Raw genomic sequence first — 27,509 nt, 5'->3', positions numbered from 1 at the left:
AGGAATGAAAAACAACTAAAAGATTTCAGTCTCCAGGAGAGACCAAATATAAAAGATGTTACACGCTAATTATGAAGACACAGGAAACCTTTTCTTTAAGGTTTAGCTATGAGTTTTAGCATCTGGCTACAAATTTTAGTAACAAATTTTTAGTAACAAAATTAGGCAAACGTCAAAAAGATGAAAGACAGAAGTGTACCAACCCAGTTGTGTCAATACAAAAACTACGATAAGCACATGGGTTGAGATAGAAGGAGTTTCCTTTAGGTATGTCCATTAACTATCTTTTTTTAACCCAGTTCATAAAATTATACGGCTTTGTCTGCAGAAATAAAAATAAATTCCCCACAACACTCACTAAATGCTATATTTAAAAATAGCAGCAAATGTTAAAAAGGCTCTCTATTATTTCACTTACTAAATGTGTTTCTCTAAGTCAAAAGCTAAAATCCAACTCTACATCCCTAATGCAACAAGTTTCTTTTCTTCTCATTACTTTTACCGTACAAGCTTACTTGTCACTAGCTTTTTCAAAACAGCATTTTTATCAAAATAGAAAGATAACATAAAAGCTCTGCATAGATTGTAAGGGTTAGCTATTCCTTATTAGGTTTTAAGTAGCAGAAACTACTTCTCCAAAGAAAACATACTGTAATTATTGTACTCAACAGGTAGCTTCAGTAATCAGGCCAAAAGCAACACAGTCGTCATGTCATTATTAAAGATCAGCATTTTCCCATGCTTCTGCATAACAAATGCGTTGCAGATTAATTGAAAGTGTACAGGCCATCTTAGAGCCCAAATTAATCCGAGCATTTGATATCCCCTTCACTTCATATGGAAATGCCATTCAATGGCACCATTTTCATAGGGACAAAGTGTTTTTTGATAACAAGTGGAATGTAAATCTCATGAGAAAGAAATCAATCCAGCCCAAAGAACTCCAGACTATTGATTTATGTGCATTATAATTTCACAAGCTTGAAGAGAATTTGTAAATTAAGGGGGAAATGATTACATCCACAAAACAGCTGCTATATCACTGCTTTCTTTTTAACAGTATTATGAAAAAAAGAATAAGCAAAAGTTATACTGGTTACATCACAGTCTCCAGGAAAAAAGCTCATTTAAATCATGAATTGCATTAAAAATGGGAAAGGCAAAAATTAATCTCCACAACAGGCAAATTTCCTAATAAAGTACACTATTCTATTATGGTCAGCACTCTTAGCAACATCTGTACTGTAGTTAAAGGTTGTCCATGGGTTTCCAAAGCACAGGGACTTATTCATATGCATTTAACTTAGTCAAACTTCCCACATTTGTTCTCTGCTAGAGTGATATTTTTGGAAGTTTGAGCAAAAACAGTTCAGATGTTTTCAAATAAGATGACCATAATCAAAGACTTTTGACATGCAAAAATATTTGCAGTTTTGAAAAGCTCAGTATTGCAAAGCCCAAGAGTTCAAAAACCAAGAGGTGGAGCCCCAAAATTATGAAATTTTTAAAAAATAATATTTTTGGTCTGGCTTCTCTCTTTTGGACTCTCCATATGCACCTCAAAGCTTGTGTGTGACAATTTTACAGAGCTGCTAGATCTCACAAATTGACAGTGACCAAAATGATTTTGCTCCCTGTGGTAGGTGCTCTCACTAAAGTACACGAATGAAATCAAGGCCCCATTGTGCTAGGCATCGTACAAATACACAGTAAGAGACAGCCTTATTGTTTTACATTTGGGTCTGCCACTCTCTGGACACAGGGAAAAAAAAAATCTCTAACACTCTGATCTCCATCCTAAACACAGTTAATGTTTACAATACATTATTCTTGAAGGGACAGCTCACATTAACCCAATCAAAATAATAATGACACTGACCCTACTGCAGGGTGTCTCTGCCACCGTGGTGATACAGTAATCCCTAGCTATCTAGTAGTGTGCTGGTGTACTACTTACTCAAAGGCAATTGCAGTAGACACTCTTAGCACTAGCATTCAGTGGGTTCCTATATATATACACATTTTCACAGATTCTGATGAAGTAAACAAGGATTGCTTTGTTAGGGCTGCCAAAAATAAGAAATACAAATATTCTAGTCACGTCTTAAAATGTCACAAAGGATAAACCAACTAACTCAGACTCCAAAAGGGCAGCCCAGTATGCGTTACAAAGTAGGGGCTCCTTAGGACTAATGCCAAGGATACTCCCTCCTGGAAAGGATCATGAGCTGGCCTGCAAATCCCCCAGCCAGAGTTCAGTTCTTTTGTCAGTCTCGTTTGAACCAGTCTGTGCACAACCTGTTTGTCAGATACTGACTATCCACTTATTACAGCCAGTGCTGGTACCCTTGCCAGCAACAGGCTATTTTTCTCAACCCAGTGATCCAGCCTACCCTCTGCATCCAACTCCAAGGCTGCCCACTATACAGCCTGCTGTTGTCTCCCGCTAGGGCCTGCTCCCTCCTCCCCCGTCCTTTTTGGGGGGTGGGAGTGTATTGAAAACTTTGTTTTACTAACAAACTGAAAATAATCCACAGGCACTAAAGTTCTCAATCAATATTCTACTGGCACTGCGCATAAATGCATAAAACTGAGTGTTCAAGAAGGTAGAAAAAACAAAACAAAAACACTTCATAAAATATTTCCCCCACACACATATGCAATAGCCCTCACAAAAATGGCTAAGCCATTTTGGCTCAGCCTTTCAAAAAAATTAATCTGAAAGGAGAGACAGCCTGGAAATTTTCAGCCCAAAACGTGAATGTCACTTAAGTGTATGAACAGCTATAATAAAGGGTTAGAATGTAAACTTCATAGTGTGAGTTGTAATTATTATTTATCATGGTTCAAAAGCATCATCAGAAATTCTGCAAGCTGTTATATGCTTCACCCATACTGAGCCTTCATGAAGTTATCAGAGCTCCATACACCCACAGGGATCTGCCCACACAGCAAATTGCACACAAAGAAAAAGGGTTTTACTATAAACAAAGTAACATAGCACAGAATGAATACAATGCTGTAATTTACTGATGGGCCTCCACCAAAGACATAAGAATTCAGCACCAGAGATTAATAAACAACAGTAAAGTAACAAGAGCTAATTCTACTTTATTCACTCCAGTGACACCAGTTATATGTACCTTCTATTTGAAATGTTAACTTATAATTCATGAATTTACTTTTCCTTTTCGCCAACATCAAACAATTCTAGGTGTTATTCACTGTTAGCAAATTAGTATTAACACTGTCAGGGACATCAATGAAAATATTACTATCTTCTCTCCAGGTAGAGTTTTAACTGGAAGTGAGGACCAGCACTGAATACTGCCCATTCTGGGCCCCTTGGCAGGTGTAAGCGTGGGGTTAATCTATTTTAGGGGAAAGCACTACATTTTTTTCTGACAGGCTGATTTAAGAAAAAAGGAAGGTGCACCGCAGCAGCTGTTTGAAATGTTATATTAAGTTCCAGAGTGGCAGCAATGGATTGACAGAAAACAGATGAGGTGGTCAAAAGTGTGCATAATAAATAGAATTTATCACAGGAATATCACCACCACATCAATTTTATGCACATACATGTGCACACACAATATCATATATACATACACATATTTATACACACACACGGACATTCATATAAAACTAAAATCATTTAATTTATTCTATGATATAACAACAAATAGCAGCATGCAACAAACCTGGCACAAAGGAATTTCCATCCACCACAGATAAACCATTCTAAGCCTGTCTTTCTGTGAGAAACTCTGGCTCTTGGTAAAGTATGGTAATCACTTTCATCATTTTCAAAGCCTTCTTCCGACATCATTAGTGGCATTTCATCCAAAAGGGAGGACTCATCTTCCACTTGGTACCTGCTGAAGTTAAATAAGAGCACTAAACAAAGGTAGATGGTATAATAGCGGTATATTGACTATCTATGAAATTCTGAAGATTGGTCTTAAATCCAAGGGACATGTTTCAGATTTCACTATATTGGAATTCTATAATAAAAAGTCATTTCAGTTTTAGCATACGACACGTGTGTTAAACGCACTCTCACAAATCAAATGTTTGCCCTATTTTGGTTTGAGTTACACTATCTGTCTTTTAAAGAACATCTCACATTGGTCAGCAAGTACCCTAATATTATAAACTGTTGTATGCAGAATGCCTTACCCAGAGTTTGCTAAACACTGTATAGATATTCAGAGCTGCATAAATAAAAATGTTTTAAGACTTTGGACATCCAACTTCATACTTTCAAAGGCCAATTTAAAAACTGTGTTATACCACATAATTTTTCTATGTTCAACAATCCTGTCAATAGCATCAATTTAATAGGTAAAAATTCAGAGGAAATGCAAATAGTGGCATTCAGTTACATGTCAGTGTAGACTAGAGTGTCAGATAAGGTACTCCCTCCCTGCTCATTTCATTTCCTTATAACCTCATTACCTGCTTTCCTGATATACCCCCCTTTCTGCTCTTTCAAGTGCAAGTTAGAAGCACTTCATTAGCATACAATTTTTACTTCCTTTGGTATCTTTGTCTCTGGCCCACAATTTCTACATACCATATCAATTCAGTATCGTTACCTGTAGTAAATACATGTATCTTATTTTAAGTCTTAAAAGGTTGCCAAGAAAAGTAAAGTCGTTTTGCAATAGCCGGTGAATCACAATAGATACCCCTATGCTGTCTATCACAAAAGTACACTAGGCAGATTATGATCCTTTCTTTAATAGGCATTGAATGATACAAAAAAAAGTTTTACTAAGGCAGATTATTGACTTTTGTACCCAGATATGAAAGAGGTTCTGTACTTTGAAAGATTTTGCTCCACTTTCACTACCTTTTCATTGGTATGAAAATACGAAGACAAATAGTGTGACAAATCCCAAATTATAACTCAATCTTTTTTGATGAATCTAATCCCTCCTTTTACAAAGTTGCCTTTATAAATTATAGTATTCAAATAACTAGATAATCTTCTTAGATACTAGTAATTCTAATCAACTTTAATGTCAGCCTTCAACATGTATGGTAGGAGTACACACAGTATATAATCAAAAGATACTGTAATTTCAAACTAACAGGTTCCATGTATGTAATGGCCAACAGAGACCGGATGAAGGAATGCTTGCAAACTATAAGGCAAATTACTGTCAACTGCTTTAGCATCTGAAGAAGTCAAGCACAACTACATTTGTAAATGATACTGCTTGACACTGTACGCTGATTTCACTGACAAAAGTTAACTTGTAGTATTGAGTAGACCTGAGCTACTGCACTTGGGAGTTAAAAATAATTCTAATAATACAGTAAGCATGAATAACTATTCACCATTGTGATTAAGTAGTGAGTCTGGAGGGTCAAAACTACCAAATAGTAGTTTCTGCTTAACTGAGCTACTTAGTGTTCAAATACCTGCATGTTCTTCTAATAAAATTAAGATTAAGCAGACACAAATATGCACTCCAACATGATTTCTACAAGAACTTTAAACCAGTTTATTGTCATCTACCTTCATCCTATTCCTATCAATGAATATTTCTAGTGTGAGGGGAATAGAGAACTGAGATTAAAATGGAGACAAGGAAACAAAACAGTATCTCCATACTCTTAGCATGATACCTTTGTGTCTTTGGGTTGTTGTTTTTTCCCCTCCAAGTAAATGAACTTGAGAGAGACCACAGAAAATTTAAGCCCAATATGCAGTGAAAAAAAAATCAGCCAGTCACACAGAATCACAGCATTCCACATTCATTTAAGGTATGGTAGAAAGGAGAATGTCTAAAATATGCTTCAATAACATTCTAATTCGAATATGCAAACATACTGTTTTCCCCTCCCATTCCCTTTCTCTTATATAGCACATAGTATAGTATATAGCCATTATATAGCTCAATTCACTAAGTCATGTTTTTAAAACATGATCTGTAAAATACTTTATGTTATTTTCAATTAACTTGGGCCTTTCTTTTTGCTTCTTTGCTTCTAACACAAATACAGGTTATGCTGTCTCAGGATTTTCTTGTGAGCTTTAACACCTTAATTCAAGCCATATATTAAATCTTTAACAAAAGTTTTCTTTATCCAAAATGTCAGGTCACTGAATATAAAAGGTGTTAAATAACAAAGTACAGATTCTCTGGAGTGCTGAGTATCCACTATGCTCAGAAAAGATATAGGGAAGCCTCTTACAGTTGACATTTTTAAAGTGGATCTTACTCGGAGGACTTGCTCCAGCACTCATTAGCTTGCAATGAGCCCCAAGTGACCATACACAAGCTGAGAATAACCAAGCACAGCACTATGGCTGTGCCCTGATGCGCCTGAGCCCCTCCCTGCTCTTTACCATTAGGACCAAGGAGTAACTAGCTGAGAGCTAACCCACAAAGGGGGAAACTTTCAGCCCGAACCCAGCTGCTTTTCAACTCTTTTGTGCTGTCAAAGCTTTGGAAAGGGGCTATAACACTACAGATTCTGGCTTAAAGATGTCAACACTGAGGCTTTGTCTACACTACACAACTTTTAGTGACATGGCCATGTTGACACTGCCGTGTTGCTGGAAGTCGGGCAGTGTAAACGCAGTTTATCAGCACTTTTGCCAACAAAACACTTCACCCACTATGAGAGGGGTTTGTGCTGTCAACAGGAGAGCGCTCCTGCCAACAACAAGCCTTTACACTGCCACTTGCCATGGCAAAACTTGTGTTGGGGGGGGAGGGGCATTTTTTAAGCACCTGTGAACGACAAAAGCTTTGTCATTCAATTGGCAGTGTAGACAAAACCTCAGTCTGACTAAGAGTCCCTTCCACTAGTTCAACCTCCTTTGTTGTTTTTACGTTCCCATTTCACTAGTTTTTCAGATAGCTCAGAGAGGACCTGAAATTCTAATGGAGAAGAAAGAAAGCAACATGACACAAATTTAAACCCTGTGTTAGCACAAGCCCAACTTTCCCATGCACGTCACTTTTAAGACTGGTCTTAGATTATGATTTCTTAATACTCCGATACTAAGCAATATGCAAAGCAAGGCTTCTAAACCACAACACAAGCCTTACTCAACCTACAGTAAAGATAAGCTACTGAAGAACCCTACAGTGGATATATAGGGCCCTTTGTTTTAGTTTTTTATTTTGGTTTGAAATTTCCCAGGAATTTAGTTATTATTTTGAAAATTAAAAACTGGTTGAAAAATCAGTGGCTAAATATAACCTCATAGTTTTCTGGGTAATTATTGGGGTTAATATTGAGGGGAAAACAACTAAAAGAGAACAGTAAGCTTTCGAGTATACTTTAAAAAGATTCAGAGTAGCAGCTGTGTTAGTCTGTATTTGCAAAAAGGAGTACTTGTGGCACCTTAGAGACTAACCAATTTATTTGAGCATAAGCTTTCGTGAGCTACAGCTCACTTCATCGGATGCATTTTGTGGAAAATACAGTGGGGAGATGTATATACATAGAGAACATGAAACAATGGGTGTTACCATACACACTGTAACCAGAGAGTGATCACTTAACGTGAGCTATTACCAGCAGGAGAGCGGGGGGGTGGGGGGGGACCTTTTGTAGTGATAATCAAGGTGGGCCATTTCCAGCAGTTGACAAGACTGTCTGAGGAACAGTGGGGTGTGGAAGGGGGAACAAACATGGGGAAATAGTTTTATTTTGTGTAATGACCCATCCATTCCCAGTCTCTATTCAAGCTTAAGTTAACTGTATCCAGCTTGCAAATTAATTCCAATTTAGCAGTCTCTCGTTGGAGTCTGTTTTTGAAGTTTTTTTTGTTGAAGAATTGCAACTTTTAGGTCTGTAATCGAGTGACCTGAGAGACTGAAGTGTTCTCCAACTGGTTTTTGAATGTTATAATTCTTGACGTCTTTGTTGGGCCTGTCCTGTAGTAGGTGACTTCTGGGTACTCTTCTGGCTCTAAGGTGCCACAAGCACTCCTTTTCTACTTTAAAAGGAGAAGAAAAAGAAAGAAAGGTGAGAAACTATGGTCTGGGAATGAATAGCGGTGAATGAAGTATTTGGTAGTAGGCATTCCATGAAAAACTATCTGGGCACACAGTACTATTATCTTCTGTTTCCAGCTCAAAAGTTTAATTTGGAATCAGCTAAAAATGTAATATTTTATCATGTAAACAATTGCTATAGAGGACAGATTTTTTTTTAATCATCAATGGGAAATGAAGTGGTCTACACAATTAAAAACTATAGGGAAGTTGTTCACAAGATAATATGTTAAGATGGGTTAAGGTAACTGCTACCAAGTTTGAGAACCTCTGTTGAGAAGAACAGCATGGTAGAAATTAATAAAAGCATATATGTGAGAAAAGTAGTAAAAAAAAATTCCCATTACGTTAGTGGAATGGGATGAGTGGGAAAAGGGGTTCAATTTTTGTGCTGAGTTTGCAACAAGATATTGTAGGAGAAAATGAAGATGAGATTCAGCAGATGGAAGAGATGTCAAGCCTGGAGATCTACAAGTCATCAGGAGCAGAAGAAGCCACAGAATGAATGAGGTTGCCCAGGAATGAACTGTAAAGCAGAAATATCCAAGGACAAAGACCTGACTCAAACCAGAGTGGTAGGAAGAACCAACAACTGAACGAAGTTAGTAGAGCGGGGAAATAATGTAATCTGGCAAAGAAGATGTTAAAGGGAAAGAACAAATTTGTATAATAAAGACGGCATCTGACGGCACCAGGACAAGAGTAGAGGAAGTAAACAAAGTGTAAACAAAAACTGGGATGTTTTAGGACAAATGCATCATTTAAAGAGGACAGTGAAGGTATCGAGAGAAGAGTTATAAAAGAGACCATAGAATCAACCCAAGGAGAGGAAGGTAGTGAAGTATCATCTAAGAAGTTGGATACAATGTAGGATTGGAGATCTAAGAAAAAATGCAAAATGGAGCAAGGGTAGCAGGTCGTACTAAGGCAGATGTGCAATACAGGTAAAGAATCTAACTGAAGACAAGATAAATTGAGGAACTGTTCCAGACTGAGAGGTCAATAGAGAAGGTTTCGGAACAAATTTATATATTAAACAGTAAAGTCACCAGGACCAGCTGGTATTCACCCAAGAGTTCTGCAATTTTATATTTGAGTTTCTTCAGAACAATTAACTGTGCTATGTAATCCATCACTTAAATCAACCTCTGTACCAAATGACTGGAGGATAGTTAATGTAAAGCCAATTTTTAAGAAAAGGCTGCAGAAGTGAACCTGGGAATTACAGGCTGGTAATCCTAACTTCATGACTAGGTAAATTGGTTGAAACTAAATTGGCTGTGGAAAGAACAGAATTAGCATACACAGATGAAAACAATATGTTGGGGAAGAGACAACATGGCTTTTGTAAAGGGAAATCATGCCTCTCCAATCTATTAGAATTCTTTAAGAGTGTCAAAAAGAATGCGAACAAGAGTGATCCAGTTGATATAGTGTACTTGGATTTACAGAAAGACTTTGACAAAGTCCACACCACAGGCTCTTAAGCAAAAAGCTACCCAGTGGAAGGAAAAGGCTGGGGTAGAGACCATCGACTCGTGGAAGTCAACGAATGGCTACGCAGGTGGTGTCGGAGAGAAGGCTTTGGATTCTTTGACCTTGGGATGGTGTACCAAGAAGGAGGAGTGCTAGGCAGAAACGGGCTCCACCTAACGAAGAGAGGGAAGAGCATCTTCGTGAGCAGGCCGGCTAACCTAGTGAGGAGGGCTTTAAACTAGGTTCACCAGGGGAAGGAGACCAAAGCCTTGAGGTAAGTGGGGAAGTGGGATACCGGGAGGAAGCACGAGCAGGAGCATGTAAGAGGGGAGGGCTCCTGCCTCATACTGAGAAAGAAGGGCAATCAGCGGGTTATCTCAAGTGCCTATACACAAATGCAGAAAGCCTGGGAAACAAGCAGGGAGAACTCGAAGTCCTGGCAAAGTCAAGGAATTATGATGTGACTGGAATAACAGAGACTTGGTGGGATACCTCCCATGACTGGAGTACTGTCATGGATGGATTTAAGCTGTTCAGGAACGACAGGCAGGGCAGAAAAGGTGGGGGAGTTGGTTTGTATGTAAGAGAGCAGTATGACTGCTTAGAGCTCAAGTATGAAACTGCAGAAAAACCTGAGAGTCTCTGGATTAAGTTTAGAAGTGTGAGCACCAAGGGTGATGTGGTGGGAGTCTGCTATAGACCACCGGACCAGGGGGATGAGGTGGACAAGGCTTTCTTCCGGCAACTCGCAGAAGTTACCAGATCGCACGCCCTGGTTCTCATGGGAGATTTCAATCACCCTGATATCTGCTGGGAGAGCAATACAGCGGTGCACAGACAATCTAGGAAGTTTTTGGAAAATGTAGGGGACAATTTCCTGGTGCAAGTGCTGGAGGAACCAACTAGGGGCAGAGCTCTGCTTGACCTGCTGCTCACAAACCAGGAAGAATTAGTAGGGGAAGCAAAAGTGGATGGGAACCTGGGAGACAGTGACCATGAGATGGTCGAGTTCAGGATCCTGACACAAGGAGGAAAGGAAAGCAGCAGAATATGGATCTTGGACTTCAGAAAAGCAGACTTTGACTCCCTCAGCGAACTGATGGGCAAGATCCCCTGGGAGAATAACATGAGGGGGAAAGGAGTCCAGGAGAGCTGGCTGTATTTTAAAGAATCCTTATTGACATTACAGGGGCAAACCATCCCAATGTGTAGAAAGAATAGTAAATATGGCAGGCGCCAGCTTGGCTTCACAGTGAAATCTTTGCTGATCTTAAACACAAAAAAAAAAGCTTACAAGAAGTGGAAGACTGGACAAATGACCAGGGATGAGTATAAAAATATTGCTCAGGCATGCAGGAGTGAAATCATGAAGGCCAAATCACACCTGGAGTTGCAGATAGCAAGAGATGTTAAGAGTAACAAGAAGGGTTTCTTCAGGTATGTTGGCAACAAGAAGGTGGTCAAGGAAAGTGTGGGCCCCTTACTGAATGAGGGAGGCAACCTAGTGACAGAGGATGTGGAAAAAGCTAATGTACTCAATGTTTTTTTTTGCCTCTGTCTTCACAAACAAGGTCAGCTCCCAGACTGCTGCACTGGGCAGCACAGCATGGGGAGGAGGTGACCAGCCCTCTGTGGAGAAAGAAGTGGTTCGGGATTATTTAGAAAAGCTGGATGTGCACAAGTCCATGGGGCCGGATGCGTTGCATCCGAGAGTGCTAAAGGAGTTGGTGGATGTGATTGCAGAGCCATTGGCCATTATCTTTGAAAACTCATGGCGATCCGGGGAAGTCCCGGATGACTGGAAAAAGGCTAATGTAGTGCCCATCTTTAAAAAAGGGAAGGAGGAGGATCCTGGGAACTACAGGCCAGTCAGCCTCACCTCAGTCCCTGGAAAAATCATGGAGCAGGTCCTCAAGGAATCAATTCTGAAGCACTTAGAGGAGAGGAAAGTGATCAGGAACAATCAGCATGGATTCACCAAGAGCAAGTCATGCCTGACTAATCTAATTGCCTTCTATGACGAGATAACTGGCTCTGTGGATAAAGGGAAAGCAGTGGACGTGGTGTTCTTTGACTTTAGCAAAGCTTTGGACACTGTCTCCCACAGCATTCTTGTCAGCAAGTTAAAGAAGTATGGGCTGGATGAATGCACTATAAGGTGGATAGAAAGCTGGCTAGATTGTTGGGCTCAACGGGTAGTGATCAATGGCTCCATGTCTAGTTGGCAGCCAGTATTAAGCAGAGTGCCCCAAGGGTCGGTCCTGGGGCCGGTTTTGTTCAATATCTTCAGTAATGATCTGAAGGATGGTGTGGATTGCACCCTCAGCAAGTTTGCAGACGACACTAAACTGGGAGGAGTGGTAGATACGTTGGAGGGCAGGGATAGGATACAGAGGGACCTAGACAAATTAGAGGATTGGGCTAAAAGAAATCTGATGAGGTTCAATAAGGACAAGTGCAGAGTCCTGCACTTCAGACGGAAGAATCCAATGCACCACTACAGACTAGGGACCGAATGGCTAGGCAGCAGTTCTGCAGAAAAGGACCTAGGGGTGACAGTAGATGAGAAGCTGGATATGAGTCAGCAGTGTGCCCTTGTTGCCAAGAAGGCCAATGCCATTTTGGGATGTATAAGTAGGGACATTGACAGCAGATCGAGGGACGTGATCGTTCCCCTCTATTCGACATTGGTGAGGCCTCATCTGGAGTACTATGTCCAGTTTTGGGCCCCACACTATAAGAAGGATGTGGAAAAATTGGAAAGAGTCCAGTGGAGGGCATCAAAAATGATGAGGGGACTGGAACACATGACTTACGAGGAGAGACTGAGGGATCTGGGATTGTTTAGTCTACAGAAGAGAAGAATGAGGGGAGATTTGATAGCTGCTTTCAACTACCTGAAAGGGGGTTCCAAAGAGGATGGCTCTAGACTGTTCTCAGTGGTAGTGGATGACAGGACAAGGAGTAATGGTCTCAAGTTGCAGTGGGGGAGATTTAGGTTGGATATTAGGAAAAAAACTTTTTCACTAGGAGGGTGGTGAAACACTGGAATGCGTTACACCTAGGGAGGTGGTGGAATCTCCTTCCTTAAAAAGAAAAGGAGTACTTGTGGCACCTTAGAGACGGTGCCACAAGTACTCCTTTTCCTTTCGCGAATACAGACTAACACGGCTGTTACTCTGAAACCTCTCCTTCCTTAGAAGTTTTTAAAGTCAGGCTTGACAAAGCCCTGGCTGGGATGATTTAATTGGGGATTTGTCCTGCTTTGAGCAGGGGGTTGGACTAGATGACCTCCTGAGGTCCCTTCCAACCCTGATATTCTATGATTCTATGAAAGTAAGCACACCTGGGACGAGAGGAAAGGTCCTCTCATGGGTTGATAACCAGTTAAAAGATAGGAAACAAAAGGTAGAAATAAATTATCAGTTTTCACAATGGAAAGTGGTATATCACAATATCTCCCAAGGATCTATACTGTTCAACATATTCATAAATGATCCAAGAAAGGCATAAAACAATGAGGAAGTAAAGTTTGCAGACGATACTACATTACTCAAAATAGTTAAGCCCAAAGCTCACTGTGAAGAGTTACAAAGATCCCACAGTTAAATGACTGGCCAACAAAATGGCAAATGAAATTCAATATTGATAAATGCAAAGTAATGCACATTTGAAAACATAATCCCAACTATACACACAAAACGATGGTGTCAAAATTAGCTATTACTACTCAAAAAAGGGATCTTCGAGTCATCATGGATAGTTCTCTGATAACATCTGCTCAATGTGCAGCAGCAGTCAAAAAAGCTAACAGGACGCTTGGAACCATTACAAGAGAGAGAATCTCATAATGCCACTCCTTGAATACTCCATACCATTCTGGTTACCCCATCTCAAAAAATATATATTAGAATTGGAAAAAGTAGAGAGAAAGGCAACAAAAATTATTGGAAGTACGGAACAGCTTCTATATGAAGAGAGATTAAAAAGACTTGGACTGTTCAGTTTAGAAAACAGACTGGGGGGGAGGATATGACAGAGGTCTAAAAAATCATGAATGGTACGGAGGTGAGTACGGAAGTGTTACTTACCTCTTCACATAACACAAGAATGAGGGGCCCCTGATACAATTAATATGCAGGAGGTTTAAAATAAAAAAAAGGAATTACTTTCTTCATACAATGCACAGTAAACCTGCAGATCGTGTTGCCATGGGATGTTCTGAAGGTCGGCACAGTCAGATGCTACTGTCAGATGATAGGATACCGGACTAGATGGACCATTGGTCTGACCCAGCATTCCCATTCTTAGGATCAAAAGAGTGACTATGGAAGTGAACTGGGTAAGTGCTCCAGATTACATATATATGAATTTACAACTATACCACAGCAGTTCGACGATGAAGCTAAGACCGGCAGGTCAAATAAAATGAGAAGCAGCAAAAGACAGTCCTGAAATGTGGAAGCAAGTCACTTAGGGACAAGAACACCTCATTACCAGTGGGAGAACACTTTTCACATCGTGATCACTCCATATCTGACCTGTCAGTCCTCATCCTCAAAGGAAACCTCCACAAACTTTCAAAAGATGAGCCTGGTAGCTTAAATTCATAACTTTGCTAGACACAAAAAATCATGAAATGAACAGACACACTGGATTTAAGGCTTATACAACAATCTGTAACCCACCAGCAACCCCTACAGCTGTCTTTTCCTGGAGGGGTCTTAACAGGCCACTTCACCTTGAATGGTCCCTTGAAATATGTGCTAACTTCTTTTGTTAAACAATCTGTTTCACCTTGTATTTAGCTGTGACACTTTGAGTACCTTTCCCACACCTGAAGAACTCTGTGAGTCATGCTTTGTCTACACTGGAACGTGAATGACAAAATTTGTGTGTTCAGAGATGTGAAAAAAACACGCACCCGAACGACAAGTTTTGCAGATGAAAAGCACCGGCATAAACAGCACTTTGTCATCAGGAGAGCTCTCCTGCCAACAAAGCTACCACCGCTCACTGAGGGTGGAAGTTTTTTGCTGTCAAGAGAGCTCTCTCCTGCGGACGAGTAGCGGCTATGCTGAGTGCCTTTTAGCAGCACGGCTGTGTCGCTAAAAGGTGCATAGTGTAGACTCAGCCTAAGCTCGAAAGCGTCTCTCTCTCACCAACAGAAGTTGGTCCAATAAAAAAATATTACCTGACCTGCCTTGTCTCTCTAATATCCTGGGACTGGAAAGGCTACAACAATATTGCATACAATATTACGAATAACCTGTCAGGCAGGCAACTATTTTCATATAGGATCAGCTCATATATGAAATGAAGAACAAAGGTTAATCTCAGTCAGGATACATCCTAAAATATTCTGTGTATGATGGTTTTAAAGGAGTTCTTTATTATTTTTCCAAACTTTAAATGTTTATCTGACCACATTGTGTTGTATATTTTCTTCTTTGATTTTTCCTTCAGTGAGAAAATCTCACAGGAAAGAATTAACCTAAGAGAATTATGCATGAGAGCCCAATCTTGTCAGAATAAGAAATACATGTATATGCACAACTAGAAATCAAAGCTGCTCTTGTGAATGTGGTAATATTTACAGAAAAAAACTGATGCTTAAAATCATACTTACTTTTTTATTAAGCAAGTATTATATCATATTATAAGTAAATATTTTCTTTAAAAAATCAGTTCCAGCTAGCTTTGCGCTTTTAAATATTCAGCTTCATTGCATCATGTTTAGTAACCTTGATTTCAAAATGCAGCCTTTGAACTGGCAAGCAATTTATTCCATTTCAAAAGGAATTTTCTTATTGTGTTAGAAAATTTTACTTCAGTATTTAGAAACAATAAGATGATGAATAATGGATTTTTCATAGCCAACATAAGGACAAAAATCTCTATTTCTTTGTTACCTAGTTTCTTGCACACTTAATTGCCTGAAGCTCTGATTCTCCTTGAGTGACAAACCAATTAAGTATAATCCTAGAAACTTTTATTAAAATAGAGAAGAACTGAAAGCACCATGAACAAAGAAGACAGAATGTAAGACATCAAAACTCACAGTACATATGCTACTAAACCAGATATAGAAAAGTATCTTGACAAAAATATGGCTTCCTAAGGAAAAAAGAACATTAAATTAAACAACTTTCAACAAAACCTTACTACTGTAAGGAGTATCATTGAAATAGATTTAAGTGAAAGGAAACAGTACAATAAATACTTTTAAATTAACTTTTAATATAAACATCTACTATGAAAATTACACCTGTTTCTCTGCATTGCCTATATCTATATATCCTTCCAACTTTGATGGCTCATATTGTTTTTTTAAGGAAATTATTGCTTTTAGCGAGCTCATTTTTTCAATTGCATATTACATCTACTACTGGAATATCTACATTCAAAAATCCACAGTCCCTTCTTTGAATCAATCATGTGAAATAAAAGATTATATGAAGCAAAATGTAGTTCAATATAAACAGGGAGGAAACAGGCCATACATCCCTTTGGTAAATTCCACCCCTTCCCCAAAACTGCTATGGGTCCTAACCCAAGGAAGAGAGTCGCAGCTTTCTGGGGACAATCACAGCTGCATAGTTTGTTCACGGACAGCATCGACTCAACTCGGAAGAAGAAAAGGGCCAAAAAACACAGAGGAGGAATGGGTTAGCACATCCCTCAACACCACTCCCTTATCATTTGTATTATGGGATCGCCTAGAAGCCACAAGAAGTACAGGAGCATAGTGTTGCGCACTTTACAAATGTACAGTAAAAGACAGTCCTGCTCCCTGATAAGTTTACAGAGTAAATTTCCTTAAATCCAAAGTTCAATGACCATACTGCACATAGGCCAAAATCCACTATAATTAGCCATATTTCATGGGGAGGAAGAGGTGAGAAGCACTTCTCTGAGGATATGCAGTCAAAGAATCAACTGTGTGCTTACCAAAACTATATATTTTTAGGGCTTTGGTTTTGTTTTTATGTCATGAGTAATCAGTTTGCATAACCATGTCAAAAGTGTGTTAAAAACAAACTGCTGTTCACCTACTACCACACCTACAAGTGTACAACTCATTTTCCCATCTCTGAAGATATTTATTGACATATCGAGTGGTATCATGATACAGACTTTTCTTTAAAAGAAGATACTTATAACCTATTTCAGAGCATCTGCTGAATTTCTAAGAGGCTGAGATCTTCCCCTCATCCTTATTTTTTACATCCCCATCCTTACATTGCACTAACACGTTGGTTGAAGTGAAATGGACAAGATTCCTTTGCAGCACATTAATATTGTATTTATGCAGCGTAATGGAAAAGGATAGGAGAACCTGATGTGGACCATGCATCAATCCCTCCCATAGATACACACACTGCCTCTAAAAATCTCTTGTTCCCTACAGGCTCAAAGAACAAGATACATGCTTTTTTATCTCTTCCTCCCACTACGGGGCCTGAAATAATACACCATAAAAGCTGGCATGACATTATGTATAGAAAAAGTGATTGTATCATTTTTTAACAGGTTTTTATTAGTCAGTCAAAATAGGAATTTCCACAGGAAACGTCTGTTTTCAACTACAAACTGAAAAGCTTTTTAGCAACTAAAGAGCAAAGAATTTAGCTGGTCAGGTGAACACTGCCAGTGTGACAGATATGGCAATTTCCTGCAATATTCTGGAGAAAACCTACTGAATTAAGTTAACCCTTACTGAATTTTAAGTATTTTAGGAGTTCATTGTATTAAAAAATGTCAGTAATTTGTATTATTGTGGAATGGTAATATCTGGGAGGAGACCTGATTAATGTAAAACCCTGGGAAATGTCATGAGGATTTTCTGAAACTATGTAAGCTTTTTCAAGTTTAGTGGGTTCTCCAGGAAGTCTCTAGGGAGACGAACATAAATATCAGCTCCTCCAGGTATGCAAGAAGTTAGTCTTTGAAACTTTACAAGGAGGAGTGGACATTTTGTTTGCCGATTACATGAAGACAGATCAAAACCACTCAAACTAGATTAAAGTGACTCTTAGCTTCATGGGTATGCTTGTTCCGAGCCAAAGCAGTAACCACTGAAAACCTGCTTGGCGGGAGTACGAAAGTTGCTTAACTGGCCAGAACCCTTTCTGGAGTTGGGGGATGACCTCTAGTAATATTAGAATGTAGGTAGGTTCTTTTATTGTTTTAATGTTTTCTCTGTAATGTTTTCTTTACCTTAAGAATAAATGTGCTTGCTTAGAAAGAGCTCTGTTGTAACTAAATAGCTGTGGCAGTTACACTGTTTATAGCTAGGAGAAAATCAGAGCAGGCCTGTTTAGGCAATTTGACTTTGCTAGGGAATAACAGCGTAGACAAGGAACTGTGCAGTCTGGGAATACCCTGGTCAGGAAGGAAAATGTCTCCTCCCACGAGAGGTGATGGCTGGGGAGTCAGAAGTCTCTTGCTGGACCATAGAGGGGAAATATAGGTGCAGTTTCCATGAACTGTGACAGTCAGTAAAATCGGACCACATCATCAGGGCACCAGGAAAAACCAGTAGTTCCTTCTCTCTTCTACTGACTGATAATATTCTGTGCACTTCATCACCTCATTCCTGAGAAAGCTACCACACCCTCTATCTTTGAAGGATGACAAATATAATTCCCCCCATTTTATAGATGTGATACCTAAGAGGTTGCACAAAGTCACTTATGAAATACTGGGAATAGAACCCAGGGACCACAGTCTATGCAGGGACTCTCAGAAGACTGGTGTAGCAGAGGAGAAGAAAAGGTAGCTTTAAGCCATGTTTGTCTGTCCTAGAATCTGGGCTGCTCCCAGTCTAAATTAGATTAATAGATTCCAAGGCCAGAAGGGATCACAGTAATTATCTAGTCTAACCTCCTGTATAATACGGGCCATAGAATTGTCCCAAAATAATTCCTAGAGCATATCTTTTAGAAAAACATCCAAAACCCATTATCTGCTCTAATTTAGGTAACCTTTTATGACTGCTAACAGGCTTCTTCTCAGCCCAGAATTTTCAAAGCACCGTGTGTTATGGCCAGTCCTCCTCCTGTCCCTGACAAGTCTCTTCTACCACTGACACACCCCAACACCAGGAACTGCAAGGGGTAGCAGTGAAAGGTTACGTACACCAGTCCTATAATGCCACTGAACTGTGGGAATTCTCCTGGGGGCAGTTCTGTCCATTTTACAGTTCCACAGAAGTTGCATGAAGAGGTTTTAGTAGGGACTAGAAAGTGGCCCCCCTAATATGACAGACCCAAGTTTCATCCATTTAGCCACACTGCCTTTCAAAATAAATATGCCAAATCTATGCATTCAGCTATGCTGTCTAACCACTAGACACTCCTGCCACACCAGGAAGAGAAACCAATATTCCTGGTTCCCAATAGCCTCTGATATTTAATAAGTAGTAGTATAAAATGTGTTGCATCCCCATTTAGCAGCTACTGCACATGAAGCATAACAGCATATATAAGCTACCAGCTACTTTAGTTCAAGTCACAGAGGTTAGTGTTGTAGATCTAAAGGCCCTCAGTTTCAACCAACCTTGTTGGTATGACCCCAGGTGGGGAAGGAGTGTAAATTCCACTTGATGAAATCTGGTCTATCAACTTGCTTCTTAAAAAAAAAAGCTATGCATATACACACACAACACATTAAAAGAACGCTACATTTGCAAAATCCTCAAGCACTCAAAACTTAGGAAATACCAGTGTTAACATTCCACCATATACATTATGATGGTCGTCTTATATGACTGGGGGGCATGGATCAGCGTTCACATCACACTCCCCGTCAGTACCCAGCACAGACTGGGGAAGCTAATGATCCAACCAGCAGACCAAATTTGGTGATGGACCCTGGTCTACATGTCACTTAAGGTGCATTGTACATACGGAGTTTTGACTAACCCAAGTGCACATGAGATTTGCAAAGAAGATGATGATGACCTGATTGTATATAATTGCATTTCAAGACCCCCGGCCTCATTTTGTGCACCGTATGGACAATGAGTAAGTTAGAAGGTTGCAAGAAGAGAATGGGCTCTTGTGTTTATGGCATTAAATTGAGTCCCAGGAAAGAAACACTTTATCATAGAGTCATCATAGAATCTTAGAACTGGAAGGGACCTGAAGAGGTCATCTAGTCCAGTCCCCTGCACTCAAGGCAGGACTAAGTCTTTATCCCTAGTTCTGCCTCAGACTTCACAGGTAACACTAGGCAAGATTAACAGAATGCACCCTCCAGGGGACAGAACTAAAGTAGAACTTAGGGCTTGAGCTTCAGGGCTGTTTCACTGCTGTGTAGACTTCCGGGCTCCAACTGGGCTCCAGGATCCTGTGGGGAGGGTGGGTGGGTGGAAAGTGAGAATACAGAAAGGAATCTGTACAACAAGCATCTTTTTTATACCAGGCTGCAACCAAGTTATTTCCTCTCCTGTATAGCCTCTTTCTGTAGTTTTGGTGGCATTTCACTCTTCTCCACCTTTAATGTTCTTTTAAATAGAAACCATCAGTACCTTATTAAACTTAAGAGTTTATTCTCACAAAAATCAGGAAATTCAGAGTTGAAGTTCCCACATTAACTTTAACTCTGCTCCCTTATGCATTCATATAACAACAGAATTTTTCATTACATAATAACATATCACGTATTAGTCAGCCAATGCAATAAAATGGAAAGTAATAGCTCTTTCCATTACTGTACATGAATCAACATGGCACATTATTACTACAAATGCCATTAAGGTGAATTTTAACAGTGTTCCACCAATTGGACTGAGTAAATTGAATTGCTACTAGAATTTCACATTGCTCCAGATGTTAAATCATGAATAATTTTTAGTGAATGTGGGATCCATGTAATAGCACTGCAGATCTGAATGAGTATGTACTATATTCTTGCCACAGAAGCTGCCTTAGCCCTACTGGAATGTGACTAGTTTGTAGCACTCTTCAATACATAGTCTAACCCATTTGAACAAGTGTTGTGATGAAATAGCCTGACCCTTACTATTATCTTTTCAAGAAAGGTAGTTGGGGGACTTCCTAAAGTCTTTAGTCCCATTTAAATATAATGTTAATGCCCTTTTAGCATCTTACATGCAGAGTTTTGACTAACCCAAGTGCACATGAGATTTGCAAAGAACACCGGTAGACTGATTAACTGGAAGTCACTTACCACCTTCGGTGGGAATTTTAAAAAGATCAAGTCGTCTAGAAGTAGACTGTAAAAGCATCTTCTGTCACTGATGTGTTTAGAGACCATTCATATAGCTTTTTGGGGGACGTGGGGGGGGGGGTCCCGGCTGAGTTGATCTGTTAGGTGGTTGTTTTGTCTGCCAGATGTTCAGCAATAGGGAAAAATATTGCCATAGGTGCACCAGTCCCATACTTCCTCAGCTTCCTTGTGGTTGTATGGAATGACCCCCTTCCTGTTTGTTCACATCAAACATAACTCTTGCATTGTCAGTAACCACTTGGACTATTTTGTCATGTAAATGAGGAAGAAACTATTTGAGAGCCAAATGGATTACCCTCAATTTGAATACATTCATATGTAGTAGTTTTTACAAGGAGAAGTCTACATTGCCCACGTTACAGCACAGCCGCTGCAGTGCGGCCTGGGCAGTGTAGACATGCTTTAATCGCCAAGGGAGAGCTCTCCCACTGATTAAAAAATACCCCGAACAAGTGGTGGTAGCTTTATCGCCAGGAGCACGGCTCCCGGCGATAAAGCGCTGTCTAAACTGGCGCTTTTCAGCTCTAAAACGTTTGCTGATCAGGGGGTGTATTTTCACACCCCTGAATGACTAAAGTTTTAGCATTGGAAGTGGCAGTGTAGACACAGTCTAAGTGTTTCCAATGACCATGAGTTGTTAGGTTGTTGAAGTGAGTTTTCCATCCCAGGCTGGGCACATATGAAGTGACAGTTGTGGAGAACTAAATGCCACTCCCTTCAGAATGTTGTAGTTTCATGTCCACCACAGGGATAGGAGCAATTTTGGGAGAGTTAGCTTCAACTACGTCTAAATTTGGCAGACAATGTTCTGTCAGTCAACCACTGTAGAGCTCTCATTCTGAGATGAGTATATAAGATTACATATGATGTCAAGGCCATGAGACCCATCAGCCTGAGGAAGAACCTGAGAACCCATCAGCCTGAGAAGAAGGGGCAGGGATTCTCTCGAAATTTGAGAATGGCAGACGGAATCTTGAAGAATGTTTCCTCTGGAAGGAAGGCTCTTCCTGCTTGGGAATACAGAATCATACCAACAAAAGGGACTCTCTGTGTAAGAAGGTGTGATTTCTTCCAAGTCCCAATTTCTCAAAAGCGAACATGTGCAGTCCATGCTGATGGTCAGAGACTTCCGTGAGGAAGTCATCCAAACAGAAGTAAATGTAAATATCCTGTCTCTTCAGATGTTCCGCCATGTTCAAGAGGCCGTTTGTAAAAACATAAGAGGTGATAGAAAGGCCAAAGGGGAGGACACGTAGTGATCCTCCCTGGCCAGTATGTGAAGGTATGATAAGTACATGGAAATATGCATTTTTCACATCAAGAGGTCCAAATCAATCTTAAGTAGACATGGAGGGAATTACAGATGTAAGAGAAATTCAGGAAACTGACCTCTCTGGTGAAAGAGCTGAGCTTTTACAAGTCCCAAATAGTTTGCAGATCTTCCTCTTCTTTTGGGATCAGAAAGTATCTCGAGTAAAATCCCTTTCCTCTGAATATCTCTGGTGCCTTCTTGATGGCCTCTGCTTCCAACAAAAAGCAAACTTTTATTCTTAGTAGGTTTTCATGAGAGGGCAGAGAAGGGACAGGGGTTGGGGGAGGAATGAAGTTGAACTGTATTGAATATCTTCGTGCACTATTTCTAGGATCCACTTGTCTGTGATGATGGTATTCAATTGCTGAAATAATAGGAGAATTGATCTCCAAAGGTGGGGGAGGAAGTAGATTGATCTAAGATTGGTTTGTAGCTCTCGTGTCTCATGACAAAACTGTGGTCTAAAGCCTAGAATAGAAGACGAAATTGTGTCTATTTTTAGGATGAAGCTAAAACTCTGTTGTTGACAATGAGATTGTTCCTGTTGGTAAGGACACCTCTGGCTGAAATACAAAGATGAAGATGAGGAACGATACTGCTGCCTGTTGTAACTGAAGACCAGTGCTACAAACTTTCTCCACTCAAGAAAGGCATCTTGAAATCACCGTGGATAGTTCTCTGAAAAATATCCACTCAATGTGCAGCAGCAGTCAAAAAGCTAATAGAATGTTAGGAACCATTAGGAAAGGGATAGACAGTAAGTCAGAAAATATAACGCCACTACATAAATCTATGGTATGCAGACAAATTGAATACTGCTTGCAGTTCTGGTTACCCCACCTCATAATATAGATACTGAGTATTAGAATTGGAAAAGGTACAGAAAAGGGCATCAAAATTATTAGGGGGATGTAACTGCTTCCACATAAGGGAAGATTTAAAAATAATGGACTACTCAGCTTAGGAGAGACAACTAAGGGGAGATAATGATACAGGTTTATAAAATCATAAATGGTGTGTAGGAAGTGAAAAGGTCATTGTTATTTACCCCTTCACATAACACACAAAGCAGAGGTCACCCAATGAAATTAATAGGGAGCAGGTTTAAAACAAACCAAAGGGAGTACTTCTTCACACAATGCACAGTCAATCTGTGGAACTCATTGCCAAGGGGATGTTGTGAAGGCCAAAACTATAACTTGGTTCAAAAAAGAATTAGATAAATTCATGAAGGACAGGTCCATCATTGGCTATTAGCCAAGATGATCAGGGATGCAACGCCATGCTCTTGGTGTCCCTAAACTTCTGACTGCCAGAAGCTGGAACTGGACGACAGAATGGATCATTTGAGAACTGCCCTGTTCTGTTCATTTCCTTTGAAGTATCTGGCACTAGCCACTGCTAGAAGACTGGATACTGGACTAGATGGACCATTGGTCTGACCCAGCATGGCCATTCTTATTTTCTGATGTTCACAGAATCTGAACAAAAAACAAGTGATTGTAATGTGAAATCAAGGTAATTACGAATGAGGTATTCAAACTCCTGTGAAATTTTTGGTTCAGATTACAATCAGTATGTGTTTTCCTGCAGAATGTTAGGTGCTTATTTACCTTTATTTCCACAAACTGAAGATCACTAAATATTTTTAAAGAAAACTGTCTTGTACAAAGCTTCAGCTTTCATAATGTAATTTACAGGGAGCATTGGGATTTTAAACATTTCTTCGCTTAACACTAAGATCTGCTTTAAAAAGCTGTTAAATAAAAGCTAGATGCATTTATTGTCTCTCTCCCCCAAAAAACTCTGTTCCTGCTGACTGAGTAGTAGATTAACAATTCAATGTATATGAACAAAAGTTAAACATTTATGGTTTTATCATCTTTCTATACTGAACAGTTTTGTCACCACTTGTCAAACCAAAAAGACATGGATAAGCACCCTAATGGCAGATCTATACTTAAAATACTGGTGCACTTGCTACTACACTGACAGTAGAGCTTCTCTCATTGGGGTACTTAATTACCCCCTTTCACGGAGGTGGATTATGTTGACAGGAGAAGCCGTCCCATTGATATAGCGCTGTCTACACCAGCGGTTAGGTCAGTATAACTACATTGCTCAAGTGTACATTTTTCACATCCTGAGCGACAGTTATGCAGATGTAAGTTTATTGCTTAGGCTTGGTCTAAGAAACACAGTATTTCTCAGCAGTCTTGGCTTTCTAAGAATAGTTGTAGTTGAGCAAGAGAGAGAGAGAAAATGAACAGTATCTATCTATTATAGTTTCTCCCATCCCCCCAAAACAATGAACACGATGGCCTTTGTTTATTTTTCACTCAATCATATGAATTTCCAACCAAAATAAGGATATATGAGTCAGCTGACAATACTACAGAATTGTATAGCTAAACTACCTTGACAAACAGAAAACAAAAAATAGATTCTGCCAATTCAATCCTATACTTTATCTTTCTTTCCAATAAAAAGTGAGTCAGACTTTTTTTTTTTAAATACTTCAGGTTTTAAAGATGTAGAGAAGAAATATGCAGGACTTAGTGGTTGGTTTTGCAGCACTGGAGTTTCTGAACTACAATACATGGCACACACATCCCTATTCTAGCACCAGACCACCTTGACACAGACTACGTCAACAGAAAGGACTACTTTTCCTGATAATACAAGTACTGGTAGATCACTAGGGATGCTTTACCAACATCAATGTGGACTGGTCAGGGAAGGTGCATGACACACACATCTTTAAGAACGCAGGACTGTTCAGAAAGTTGCAAGCAGGGACTTTCTTTCCCAATCAGTCGACTACCATTGGGAATGTTGACATGCCAAAAGTGATCTTGGAAAAACCAAGCCTACCCCTTGCTCCAATGGCTCATGAAGCTGTACACCAGCAACTGCAACAAGGAGAGTTTCAACTACAGGCTCAGCAGTTGCAGAATGACAGTTGAATGTGTAGTATAGACCAAGCCAAATATGAATTAAGGTCACATTCATTTTAGGTGAATCTGCTTGACTTTTGTAGGGGTTATGGAAAGTCCAAGCATTCTAGCTAAGCCTTTGGATTTTCAGTTTGACCACGTCTTCAATGGTCACATGCAGAGGGAGAGATATGGATTGGTTTTGGAGCACAAGAGGAAATACTTTCTGGTAGTCTCTTTCCTGATCACCTGGAGCCTGCTCCGGAACAGATCTGGTCAGGAATATTCTGAGAAACAGGGATTTCACAGGAGCTTCTTGGGGCTTCTACCAAACAAACAACCCTGGAGCTGGCAATCCCAGGACACAGAGCTCCAGGACAGCCACTCCATGAGAACAGCCCCAGAGCTTGGAATCCCTTGGCACCAGGGACTGCAATTGGGGAACATCATTGCTGCAAAACCATCCAGAGCCACACTCTTGTGTAGCCAGAGGTGATTAACAGCGCTGCACCCTTACCAGGGCTTCCAGGCTCCATACCACCGGAACTCGAATCCTGGAACAGGCATCCAGAGTCCACAACTACAGGGCAGCTACACCATATGGAGTGTCCTGGCGCCAGGGATCCCAGGGCTTCCACAGTCCATGGCTGTGGGGCAGCCTCACCATGCAGACTAGGGCCAGGGATACATAGGACTTCCAGACACCCAAGCTGCCGGATTCCCACAGCCTGGGGAGTCAGGTGCCTTAGGAGTTTGAAAGACTGGGGGTCCTCAACTCCAGAGCATTCTGCATAGTGGACTGCCCCAGAGCCACAAACCCTGGAAGACTCAGCAGCTGCTGACTGAACTTGACCTGATTCTTTGTCAGTTTCGCTGAGCCTATGAGGGAAGGACAGCAATGAAATTGAGCCAACTGGGTAATTTCACTTGGTATTTAGTGGTGGGTCACAGTGAAACTTAACAGAATCAGTCAATTTCAATCAGCATACTTCCTTTCAGACACACAATGTGGGAAATTTACCTTTTCTGAGAAATTTCAAAACGTCAACATTTCCTGTAAAATTGAAATTCTGAGGTTCAATTATTTCTACTCCTGAGCTGCCACCATCCCCTGCCCAAACCTGCCATAAAAAGAGGAAGGATATAAAAATTAATAGCTGAAATGATTACCCGCATGCCAGGAAAAATGGGAGTCTGAGAAAACTCACCTTCCTGGCACTGTCCAATTCCACCTCATTTTGCATATCCATAAGTCTGCCCTCCAAAGTTGTAGTATAAATATAACCAGTCCTGTACGGCAAACTGAAAATTTAAACTTCTTTGCAGCCCCTTTAAGATAGCTTCTTTAAGGTCATTAACTGATATTCTCAATTTGCCCTGCCAAACCACTTCCTTCCAATAGCAGAAAAGCTCTGATCCTGTATTCAGTTTTGGGAAAAACTAAAACTCTTTAGTATCTGTTTTAAAGTGAAGGACTAATGCCTTGTTTACACAAGGAAATTGTGTTGTCTAGAAATTAGTTAAGTTTGTGTAATCCTCTTGTGTATAAGTTACTTTAGTTTGAGAAGTACCTTATATCAATTTAATTTACACCAATTCCTTAGGGTCCTCAAACATTGCTAAGACCAATGTTCTTCCTCCTACAGTACAAAAGACGATGACTGCAACACACAAAGCAAGGTAAAAGCAGCAGCTCCCTGCTACATTTAGGTACTGTGTCACCAACTGCTCCAGAATATATACAGAATCGTAAGTGACTGAAAGAACAGGAGTATTTGTGGCACCTTAGAGACTAACAAATTTATTAGAGCATAAGCTTTCGTGAGCTACAGCTCACTTCATCGGATGCATTCAGTGGAAAATACAGTGTGGAGATTAATATACACAGAGAACATGAAACAATGGGTGTTACCATACACACTGTAACGAGAGTGATCACTTAAGGTGAGCTATTACCAGCAGGGGAGCGGGGGCGGGGTAAACTTTTGTAGTGATAACCAAGGTAGGCCATTTCCAGCAGTTGACAAGAACCTCTGAGAAACAGTGGGGGGGGTCTAAGGGGGAATAAACATGGAGAAATAGTTTTACTTTGTGTAATGACCCATCCACTCCCAGTCTCTATTCAAGCCTAAGTTAATTGTATCCAGTTTGCCAATTAATTCCAATTCAGCAGTCTCTTGTTGGAGTCTGGTTTTGAAGTCTTTTTGATGAAGAATTGCCATTTTTAGGTCTGTAATCAGAGTGACCAGAGAGATTGAAGTGTTCTCCGACTGGTTTTTAAATGTTATAATTCTTGACATCTGATTTGTGTCCATTTATTCTTTTACGTACAGACTGTCCAGTTTGACCAATGTACATGGCAGAGGGGCATTGCCGGCACATGATGCCATATACCACATTGTTGGATGTGCAGGTGAATGAGCCTCTGATAGCATGGCTGATGTGATTAGGCCCTATGATGGTATCCCCTGAATAGATATGTGGACACAGTTGGCAAGGGGCTTT

General features: G+C 40.1%; 1 protein-coding gene across 8 annotated transcripts in view; it reads right to left on the bottom strand.

Annotated features, from left to right (window-relative positions):
* The window catches only part of ATP9B (ATPase phospholipid transporting 9B), a 297,033-nt gene that overhangs the window by 266,089 nt on the left and 3,435 nt on the right, over positions 1 to 27,509 (bottom strand). For 6 of the 8 annotated variants that reach the window (XM_073331800.2, XM_073331797.2, XM_073331803.2 and 3 more), the window contains one exon: positions 3,702 to 3,878. In XM_073331800.2, the coding sequence (XP_073187901.2) occupies positions 3,702 to 3,878 (177 nt within the window). The remainder of the gene's footprint in view (positions 1 to 3,701; positions 3,879 to 27,509) is intronic. The other 2 variants (XM_073331798.2, XM_073331802.2) reach the window with 1 other exon arrangement.

The sequence above is a fragment of the Lepidochelys kempii genome, chromosome 2 (assembly GCF_965140285.1).
Source record: "Lepidochelys kempii isolate rLepKem1 chromosome 2, rLepKem1.hap1, whole genome shotgun sequence".
NCBI classification, from domain to species: Eukaryota; Metazoa; Chordata; order Testudines; family Cheloniidae; genus Lepidochelys; species Lepidochelys kempii.
This window is presented reverse-complemented; position numbering and strand designations above follow the sequence as displayed.